Source organism: Tursiops truncatus, chromosome 1, assembly GCF_011762595.2.
Source record: "Tursiops truncatus isolate mTurTru1 chromosome 1, mTurTru1.mat.Y, whole genome shotgun sequence".
In the NCBI taxonomy this organism is placed as follows: domain Eukaryota; kingdom Metazoa; phylum Chordata; class Mammalia; order Artiodactyla; family Delphinidae; genus Tursiops; species Tursiops truncatus.
In genome coordinates this window covers 138,646,412-138,657,391 of record NC_047034.1, presented here as the reverse complement: position 1 = coordinate 138,657,391, position 10,980 = coordinate 138,646,412, and the positions used below count along the sequence as shown (strand labels likewise).

Genomic DNA, 10,980 nt, shown 5'->3' with positions numbered 1-10,980 from the left:
TGTGACTTTAAATAAGAATCTTCATCTCTCTGAGTTTCAGTTTCTTCATCTGAAACTTGAGGCTAATGTGACCTACACTGTTTGCTTCATATTAGGTGTTCTGTGATGGTCGCTAGGTTCTATGGCATTACTTAAATTGTGGACACATTCCACAATGACTGCAGAAGATCTGAATAGAATATTCAGTGTAAATTTCTCACTAGTACCTTGGTTAATGGACTGAGTACATCCCTGGTTCAGCTGGCCTCTGTTCAGATAGCATCAAGTCCTGCTCTGGGCCAGGCAGCTTATACACAGCATCTTGTTCAGCCCTCACAAAACCCTTGCAAGGTAAATGTTTCCATATTCAAGAGAAGTGTTGAATTCCTACTGTGTGCCGGGCAGCATTCTGGGCCCTGTAGATGAGGAGGTGCAGATAGTGTAAGGAATTGCTGAAGGTCACGCAGCTGGTGGTGTAGGTCGACTCCCCTAGGAAACCCGGAGATGGAGATTTGCAGGTGAAAGCTTGGGGAGAGCCTTGAGGGTCAGCACGTGCGGGGAGTGATGATAGCAGCACCGGGTGGAGGAGGGACTGAGCTCAGTGAGTTTGCACTTGAGGCCTTGGCTGGTTCCCGGCTCCGTGGGCCCCCTGGAACAGAGTTGTCCTCATGGAGCCGAGGTGCTGAGCCTTTCTACAAACACCAGTGACTTGTCAGCAGTCACTGGATAACACTGCTCCCAATTCGGGAGAGACCTCGGGTGAGGTGGCTTTGTTGGGCTGAGTGCGATTCCCGAGGGACTTAGTACTGAGAGCAGGCAGCCAGGACACTTCCTGCTGTGGGAGGATCACTCTGAAGAGGGGTCCGGGAGCCCATGTCACCTCCATCCATAACAGTGCTGTTTCCAGCCCCGTGTCCCTGACTCCCAGGTTGTACTCCTTCCACTTTACAAGGTACCTTTTAGGCTGGGCAGGGCAGGGTTTACCGGGAAAAGGACAGATTGGGCTGGTGGTGGTGTGTGTGAAGGGGTTACTGGGGAAGGCGGCGGGTGTGCAAAAGCAGGGGGGCGAGAAAGATCCTGGAGCACTGGGGAGTGGTTGGAAATGGGGAGCGCAGGGAGGGTGGGGGTGAGGCTGGAGGGGCAGCTCTCAAGGGCCTTGAATGCTGGCGCTTCAGGCTTCCCCAGATAAAATTTGTCCCCCACCCAAGGCAACTCTGGTCCTTTTCCCCAAGGGTAACCACAGCTTAGAGTTTCTCATGTAGCGCCATTAAAATGTATATGTATAATAAGGATGTATATATGTACATTGCTTAGTGTCATCCTATTTATAGACCATTCTGCACCTTCCTTTTTCCACCTAATACCTTGGCATCGCAGGATCTTGCCCCATCAGCACATATGAGCTACATTGTTTTTTTGAGCAGCTGCATTAATACCTGTCGATGGACATTCGAGTTATTTCTAGTTGTTAGCTATTACAAATAATGCTGCAGCGAGCATCCTTGTTCACGTATCTTAGAGTACTTCTGCCAGCGCAGCCATTGGATAAATTCCTAAGCAGAATTGCTGAGTCAAAGGGATTTTTTTAAAGAACACTCTGTGGGCGTGTGGAGGGCGAGTTGGCAGGGCGACTGTACCGCGTAGAGCTGGAGGCCACTGCGGTCATTCTCGGGTGAGTGGTGGTGGTGGCTTGAAGCCAGGCTGAGGGGGCGGAAGCCCCCTTGCTACTGGTGGGAGAATGGGGAGTGAGAGGGCGAAGCCAGCCTGGGTCTTGAGCATGTGGGTCAGAGGCTGCAAGTAAGTGGGCCGTCAGCAGGTGACCTTGCAGCTTGAGAACTGCCCTGATAGGGTGCCAGTGTTACAGGGCAGGCCTGGGTGCTCATCCCAGCCCCTGGAGTGAGGACAGCCCTAGTGGTTGGCCTTCGTCTGTCCTCTTGGACCTTGCAGCTAAGCTGTGGAGCTTGGCACCCTCCGCTCTCTCCCTTCAAGCACCTTGCAGCTGGTCTGCAAAGTGAGGCAGGCAGGACTGGCGTTTCTATCCTCCCCATGCAGGTGAGGAGACTGCGGCTCAGACACCACGTGGTGTATTGTGAAGAACTGGGAAGTTCATATGTGATGACAGCTGCTTCCTCCATAGAGTTGTGCCTACCTCCCCAAATCCCAAACGCCCACCTACCTCATCCTCCCCACCCTCTTACCTTCCTCGTTAAACACAGGGAGGGAGGAAATACAGGATGATTTTCAGGCCCTATTTGGCCTTAGACTTGAGAACAGAGTACTCACCTAGTCAGAGCCAGTCTGGGAGAAGGAAGCAGGAGGACTGTGTGAGGAGGGTGGACGGGGATGTCCCACTATTAGTATAAAAGTCGCCCTATAGGGACTTGGACTTTTAAGCAACAGGCATTTGGAACCAAAATTTTGACACTGGCATTATGAGCACGTGTGAACGTGCTCTCATTTGGTCATGTATTTAAGTGTCATGTTGATCCATTAGAAAGCTCAATTCATTTCTGGCAGGCATCAGTGGACTGGGGAACGCCATTTCCAAGAGTCTCCTATATTCTACCTTCCACTCAGATCCTGAGTTTCCTCATCTGCAGAGTGGGAATAAAGCACCTCCCTTTCAGGTTTTCCCTACTTTGGGATTAACAGGCTGCATTTGACCAGGAGGTTTCAAGTAGATGGGTCTAGAGGTTTTCAGAAGCTCCGTGAAAAGGTGGGATTACTTCGGGGGGCCCTTTAGGCCGTCTCTGTCCTCTCCCAAGGCTGACTCAGGCTGGATGTAGGGCAGGTGCTCGCCAGAGGCTCTGTGACTTGCTGGGCTCTGTCCTTCAGCAGCAGGCCTGAGACTGGCGTAGGAGCAGGCCAGGGTCACCTCAGGCTTTAGACAGCATCTCCCTGCCTCCTCTTTTGTGGCGGGACAAAGTCCCTTAAAGTGTGTATGTGACCTGGGTGTCTCATACCATCTTCCCTTTAACATGAATACACAAATCACTGTGACTTATGGGGCCTACCTGCTTGGCTGCTGGAAGACCACCCTGTTATAGGGACCCTCTCCCCAGAGATGTCTGGGAACCTGCAGAGAATCCCAGTGTCCACTCCTCAGCTCAGGATGATAAGCTCTCAGCCACTTGGTTCGTTCCACGGGTGTCTGTGAGCATCTAGTATGGGTTAGGCATGAGGCAAGGCCCCAGGTAGAGAGCATGGAGCAAAACAAGGTCCCTACTGTCATGGAGTTTACATTCCAACGTGGGGAGACGGTGCAGAAAGAAAGGTATGTCAGAGGATCCGAAGGCAAGACTCTGAGACGGAGAGTTGTGGCGGCAGGCTTACTGGGGCGCACTCCCCAGAGACCCATGAGCAAGGGAGGAGGGTGTGACTGGGCAGGGGGAGCTGAGACCCCCGCGGGTCCTCTAGAGAGCTCAGTACCGGGTGGCCCTTCAGAGCCATCCCAAATCGAGGCCAAGTGGTCCCACGTCAGCCATTGGCCACTGGCCACCGCCTGGGAGGAGGTGAAACCTTGGGTGAGGCAGTCCCCTGGGGACCAGGGCAGCACCCAGGAAGGGACACCGAGCCACCAGCAGCTGGGGACGGGGTGTGTTGGCCCTTACCTCACAGGGTGAGGCCTCTGTGAGAAGGTAGTGTTTGAGTAGAGGCTGAACGAAGTGTGGGGCAGGCTGGGAAGGCGCTGGGGAAAACGCGACCGCTCTGAGATGGGCGTGCGGTTGGTGTGTTTGTGGAGTAGCGAGGAGGCAGGGAGGCCCTGCTGGAGCACTGGCTCTGCCACCAGAACCCCACCCCGAACCCAGCCTGCAACCGCCAGCCCGCCCTTCTCTGCAGAGCTCGCAGAACCGGGCCTGGGGTGGTCTTCGGCAGAAGGGATACGAGTCACATCAGCAGAGTCTATGGAGATCTCTCGTAGAGGTCGTGGAACAGCTGAAAAGCTGGGAGGGACTTAGAAGTCAGAGTGAGCTGGTTCTGACCCCATTTCTGCTCCTGAGAAGGGGTTTGTTTATCTTTCCCTCTGCCCTCCACCTGAGAGCCCGGAAACCAACGCCCCCTTGCCCAACACAGGTAGCCCCCTCTTCTTCCCCTCCCCACTGGCTCGCACACTTCCAGCGATGCGGAACTTATTACCTCTCGAAGCAGCCTCTCACTGTGGCTGCTAAGCATTCTCGCACTCGGGAGGAATGTCCTCCTTTAGCTTCAGTTCCGGGATCCCAGCTCTGACTGCTGGGGCCTCACACCCCATCTGCTTTCTGAGCCAGGGGAGATTTGAAGCTGGGAATAATAGGCCTCAAAGCCAAATAGCCCAGTGTCTACCTCCCACTGAGCCTCTAAGCCATTTCTCAATCCACAGCGTACCTCAGCCACCTGCTCCAGGCTGTATCACAGAGCAGGGACCCAGTGCTTCAGCTGGGCTGAGGATGGCAGGGTGGAGTGAGGCCAGCCTCTCCCCTGTTCTGGACACTGCTTTGGCTGTTGCCACCTGAGATCCTCAGTCTATCCCATGCCAGATGACCTGGCCATGTCTCCTCAAACCCAAAGCCTGTATCCAGGGGGCGGGCTTGTTGCCCCGGGCAAGAGTCTAGCCTGTCAGGAGCAGCGTAGCCCCGCCCAGCTTTCTGTCACCCACCCCACAAAACACATCTGTCTCCTCATCCTCAGCTGGGCTGATGGAATCCAAGAATAGGCTAGAACTGGGGACTGAGCCCTGAGGTTCCCCAGTACAGACCTCTAGGGGATCCAGCAATTCAGCTCCTTTTATAAGTCCCTAGTGTGTGCCAGGCCTTGTGCTGGGAGCCAGAGATACAGAATGAGACATGGTCCTCCAGGAGTTCCCAGCTGGCGGGTGGGCAGTGACAGAGTAGTCAGTCTCCTTTGGATCTGCTGAAGCCATAAAGGCCACCTCTTTCCCCACACCTGAGTACCTCCCCACAGGTGACAGCATGCAGTGGGGAGGAGTGCAGAAGTGACTGTACTCAGCAGGCATCCACTCACTCTGTGAACACTCCCTGAACACCTACTGGGTGCCAGGCCTCGTGCTGGGTCACTCACTCTGGGGACAAACACTCAGGCATGGTCCCAGGCTTCGAGGAACTCCCAGTCTGATGGGGGAGGCAGACGTTGAACCATTACAGCATAGGGGTCGTGGGGGCTCAAAGAAAGCCTTCACCTCAGCCTACAAGGCTTCCAGAAAGGCGGCCCACGTAAGCTGGATTCTAAAGGGCAAGTAGGACAGGCGTGCCGAGAGGGAAGAGCAGGAACAAAGGCCCCAGTGGGCAGCGATCCCTAAGGAGTTCTGCATCACTGGAGCATGCAGTGCTGAGGGTTGAGAACGAGCAGGAGAGGCCCGCAGGGCCTGAATGAGGCGAGGAGCGCGCCCCGGATCCCAGGCCGTGTGTGGCACTCTCCTCTCTGCAGCTTTCTTCCCGTGGTATCCGGGCACCTCACTCTCCTCACTGCCTCCTTTGCTAGTTCTTCCTGTTTCCCAGGGCCCTGGGCCCTTCTCCGTTCACTCTGCAGATGAGCTCAGTCTCATGGCTTTCAAGAGCATCTGAAGGCCAACAACTCCCCATGTCTCTAGCCGGGACCTGCCTGCTTGACTTCTTTACCTGGATGTTGAACAAGTGTCACCTCAACCTGCTCTTCCCGCAGCCCCCCTCACCTCGGTGACGGGCATCGCCAGCCTCCCACAGCCGTTTTGTTCCCCGCTGTATCCCTAGTGTTAGGACAGTCCTGGCATGTAACAGGCGCCCCATAAATATGTGAAGGGATGGATGGAAGAGTTTAAGGATGCTCAGGAGTGAGTGAGTGAGTTAGATCTTTGTGGGATTGGAAGGGCTGAGATGGAGGCAGGAAACCAAGCTGGTAGCTGAATGTCCAGGTAACAGATGCCAAAGACTGGGGCTCCATAGACACCTGCGAATGGAGAGGAGAGTGCCAGCACAGGGCAGGATGGACCCTCTTTCAGCACCCCGTCGCTTGGTCTGGTCTTCTGTTTCCAGCGCTCCCGCCCAGTGAGCCCAGGGAAGCTCCAGCTCCACTCAGTTCAGGGCAGAGCCCTCACAGAAGCCTGGGATGTACTCTGGGCTCAGGCCCCTGGAGTCTGTGGAATCCTCAAGGGACAGCAGAGGCTGGGAGTCAGAGATTACCCAGGGTCACCCAGGGCATCAGGCTGAATGGCCCCAGCTGAGCCCAAACTGGAGTCCTGCTCTGGCTCTGTGCCTTGGTAGTTGCTGACCCACCCCTTCCAAGCCCCCTCCACACACACCTGTCCCCTGCCCCAGGCAGGCCCTGCCGGCATCAGCTAGTTTGCCTCAAGGCTCTCCTTTTCTGGATCCAGGGAGGGGTGCCCAGCCAGGAAGGACAGGGCCCTCACTTTGACCCCCAGGCTGGCTGGCCTCTAGAATTAGGCACTTGTGGGTACTGATGAGTAGTAGGAAAGCAGCTGCTGAGCTGGGGCCTTTGGCCTGGCTTGTCCACTCCTGCCCAGGTCTCAGTGATGGGCTAAAGCCCTCCTCTGTGAAAGCATAGGAATGACACCCACCTTCTGCCTCTCACTCCGAGACCCTCATCCTGGCTGCAGAACCTGGATCTGGCCCGGCCCTGCTCTCAGTCAGGCCTGGACAGGGCAGGGTGGTGAAAACACTGGGGGGAACAGGAGCCTGTCCTCTCCTCAAAGACCTCTTGCTGAGAAGGCCAACCCCAAACCAGCCCTCATCAGGGCCATGAGTGTGGCAAAGGCAACTCTGGGGGTGCTGGGGGGAATCACAGGCTGAGGGGTGTGTTAGGGTGCCTGGTGTTCGAACCCCGCGCCCAGCAGAGGTGGGCAGTGAGGCACACAGCAGGCTCTCATTACAGGCTGGGGGCCCTTTCCTTCCTCTCTGCAGGGGCCCCTGTGACCTGGGCTCCCTTCTCCAGGCCACTGCTCCCACCTGCGCCTGAGGCCTGCTCTGGGGAGCACAAGGGCAGCGAGGGTATGGAGTGGGTGCTTGCCCGTCATCTCCACCTTCTTTGCTCAGCACTGGGGCTGGCACGTGGCAGATGCTCAGTGCTGGTGAAGAAACACCTCTTCAGGACTGTCAGTGCAGGTCAGTAACAGCCTGCGTCTCCTCATCTGTCCAACAGTGATGTTTTCCCAGTAGTTCAAAGACGTCTGTGCTGAGGAAGAGCCTAGGAAGCCTTATTCCCCGATGAGGACGGAAGGACAAATGGAATTTTCTAGGCCCTCCCAGCTACTCCTCATACCCATTTAGATGCTCTCCAAAAGAGTAGTACCACCAACAGCTAACACTGCTGCTCTTACTACTTAAAAGGCACTGTTCTAAACACTTTACAAATGTCAACTTATCCTCACAACCACCACATGACAGGTAAACCATTATCCCCATTTTATAGATGAGGAAACTGAGGACAGAGGTTATGAACTAACTAACTTGCTCAGGGCCACACAGATCCTGCAGGATCTGAAACTGGTCCCTTCAGACTTCGTAAAGGCGGGCTAAAGCCACACTTTGCTCAGACATCGTGTGTTTCCCTCCCCTCCTGCTGCGGGCCTGGCCCCAGAGCTCCAGGGAGGCAGAAAGTTCTACTTTCTAAATGTTGTTCAAATCAGCATCCACAGCTGCTGACTTGGTGGGCTTGCAGTAGTTCTTGCCTAGACAGCAGCTGGGACTGGGTCTCCCCAAATCTGTCCAGCCCCACCCAACCATCTTCCAGGATGTGGCCTGCACCGTTTTCAAACATTCAAGTCAAACTGTGCCACTCTCCAAATCTTTCAAGGGCTCCCTGTTGCCTTGGAGGTGAAAAAATAAAACTCAATGCCCCTGTGGCCCGGCACCCTAGGACCTGTGAAGCAAATTCCACCTGAAGGGAGAAAGCAGGGCATGGCTGCAGCCCATGGGGCCAGCCTAGCCGATGCTGACTCTCCACTGAAAACAGCACACCGGGAACCTTATCCAGAAAAATATACTCTGGCAAACCAGAATGCGTTCGTGAGATGAGAAACCGCACTGCCTTTTAGAATGTCCCCGAATATTTGAAGTGAGACAATGTCCTCCCAACCATCTTCCCCAACTCTCCACAGAAGATTAACATGCCCAGGAAAAGGCGGCCGACTCCTGAAACAGCACAAACCAAAATCTTGCCCTGCACCAGGAACAAAAATTCTGCCCAACCAGTTGCCTGGCATTTTGTAATCAGTATAATGAACTCCAACCCATGTTCCCCCCAAACATGCCAGGAAGGGCTGCGGAAAAAAGATGTCCCTTTAATAAAACGTTATCAACATATATCGTACACAAACTACAATGTATCATAATTACTTTTTTTTCCTCTCTTAATTCAGAACCAGACTACAAGGTAAGAAAAAACACAGAAACAGCTACAATGTTCCCAATAATCCGCACAAGGTCTTTTTTCAGGCAGATGATATCTCACATAATATGATATACATGGATCAGAAAGGGAGGGACGAAAACAAAGACCAGCTACAGGGGGGGAGGAGGAGGAGGAGGGGTGTAAATGTACAAAGAATTCTGGTGTCTTCAGGGCAAGACACAGAGGTTTCGATGGGGGGTGGTGAGGTGAGGGAGGCCACAAGTCACCCCTCCTGGGAGGGGACAGGCTCCACTGTTGCATTTGTTGGTTTTTGAAAATAAAAACAGGACCGGAAACAGCACATCTGTTTGGTTGCTGGCGTCCCCCCTGCCCCCCACAGCTATTCCAAAGTCTCTCTGTCCAGTTCCAAGCGCACACAGAGCAATTCTGGTCAATATCCCATTTTTGAAAAAGAAGAATCAAGAGGGGAAAAAAAAAGAAAACCCAAACTCCAGCCCTCCACTGCCCGCACACAGGAGGACGACGATTCGAGGAATGAGAACGCGGAGGTCACAGTTTCCATGTCCCAGGTCATAGCCATCCTGTCGGGGCGGCCTCCCCCACTCCGCTCCAGGCCACCACCCCGCTGGCAGGATTCTCACTGGGAAGACTGGGGTGGGGGCTGAGGAGGGGGCTGGAGGGCGGGATGCTGGGCGGGGAGAGGTCCAGAAGAGAGAGGAAGCAGTCCTGGGAACACAGTGCATGCCACTGGGTCGCAGCACAGCTCCGCTGGGGCGGGATCCTGAAAGCGGTCGGTGGTCTGGCCCCTCCGGCCACGTAACGGGGGAGGGGGTCTGGGGTCGAAGCTGTGCAGCTGCTGTCGCCACCTCGCCAGGAGACCAAGCAGAAACAAGACAGGTTCCTGCCCTTCCCTTGCCCGTCAGCACAAACCAAAAACCCCAAGTGGAAAAGGGTGACTCCTTTTTTCTTTCCCAAAAAGGCCGTTTGAAAGAAACCACCGATTGTAAACTGCCCAGTTTATTATAATTATTATTATTATTTTTAGATGGCTACAAAGACAGGTGAGATCTCACACCTAGACTAGCTTTCCTGGTGGAAGGGCTTGGGTACAGACAGACAACAGGGCTTGGGTTTTTGTTTTTTGTTTTTCATTTTTTGCTTTTTTTTGTCCTTTTTTTTTTTTTAAAGAAGAAAGCAAAGAGGTTGATTGGGGTGGGGGGGGGGCTTGCTAGAAGCTTCCATTTTTAAAAATTTTTCCCCCAAAAAACCCCCCTGAAAACAAATTAAAAAAATCCCAACAACGGTAAAACCCCCAACAAAAAACAACAAAAATGTGTCATGTACATAAAAGGTCCTTTTGGGAAAGGGCAAGGGGTGGGATTTTTCTGGTCATTGACTTGAAATGTATTTTTGAGTTTTGTCCTTCATGTTTTATGGAATAAAAAGTTCGGCCTTTTTATTGCATGAAACTAAAATTGAGAAAGGTTGGGGGAGGGGAGGGGGAGGGTTGAGGGGGAGCAGGAGATGCCCCTCCCCCAGCTCCTGGGTAATGACACCTCACTTCTTCTTGCATAATTTCTGGCACCTTCCCGCCTGCAATGCCGGCTCTCTCAGCGTCTCAGAGAAGAGGAGGGGGGATCACACACTCATCGTCATGCTTGGAGAATACTGGAAGGGGAGAAGCAGAGAAGGGGGGTCATGAGGGCCAGGGTGTGGGAGAGCCCTGTGGAGATCTGACTGCACAGAGCTGGACTGGGGGTGGCTGGCCTGAGACACCCATGGTGGCACTGGGTGGGCAGGGGGCCAGCAGGCGGGACTTAGGAGCCACCTCTTGGCACCAGCCTGTGTCCCTGACTCCTCTCCCCTGGCCCCTTTCCCTCTCCAAATCACCCCTTCTTTCCAAGCAAAGCAGCAGCGGCCCCTGCCGTCCCCTCATGGGGCCACAGACTGCAGAGAACCGGGGTCTGACGAGCCGGAGCACAGACAGGGTGCCCTGGGGTGGGAGCCGGCCTGGGGTTCTCAAAAGCTGCTTAACCATGACATCGTTTCTTCAGATGACACTGTAAATAGAGGCCCAATGTGAAAAAGGAGACGGCCAGCTCCTCTGCACCGAGACCCCCGGAAGTCACTGGTTGCGTGAAACTCCTTCCCCAGGACAGGAGGAAATAAGACTGGGACAGAGACCCAGTGGGCCAGAGCCCAGGGCTCATCCAGCCACGTCAGCTTCTTCATTGCTGGAGGCGCTGCGCCTCCATGTGGATGCTTCGGGAAGGTCAGACTCAGGTAGCAGGGGTCAGCGCCAGGCAGTGGGGGAGGGGGGTGGGGGAGGTGAGGGCTCTGCACTTTGTGTGGAAAAATAACCGAGGTGAAAGGCCCACGACACAGCTGCCAGGACACTGGCCCAGCAGGCAGGTCTTGGTCAGGAGACTGAAACTTAAATCAACAGTCCCCAGGCCCCAGGGGATACGGTGAGGACCCAGGGGTGAAATGAGGGTGGTGGCAGGCACACTTACATTGTCGTTCTGGAAGGAGTGGAGGAAGTTCCCTCCTAGCTCACCGTCGTCTCGAGGGGTGCCTGGAGGATTGCTAATGCCACTTATGTTGTTAGGAGAATTCTGCAGAGAGAGCAGAGGAGGTAAGCCCCCGTGCCCCCAGCAA

At 54.5% G+C, this 10,980-nt stretch overlaps 1 protein-coding gene across 13 annotated transcripts in view; it reads right to left on the bottom strand.

Annotated features, from left to right (window-relative positions):
- Nucleotides 1-8,231: 8,231 nt before the first annotated feature.
- Nucleotides 8,232-10,980, bottom strand: part of SSBP3 (single stranded DNA binding protein 3) — a 164,904-nt gene continuing 162,155 nt past the window's right edge. For all 13 annotated transcript variants that reach the window (XM_033866230.2, XM_033866242.2, XM_033866234.2 and 10 more), the window contains 2 exons: nt 10,836-10,937; nt 8,232-9,990 (listed from right to left, as the gene is read on the bottom strand). In XM_033866230.2, the coding sequence (XP_033722121.1) occupies nt 9,961-9,990; nt 10,836-10,937 (132 nt within the window). In that variant the 3' untranslated portion in view covers nt 8,232-9,960. The remainder of the gene's footprint in view (nt 9,991-10,835; nt 10,938-10,980) is intronic.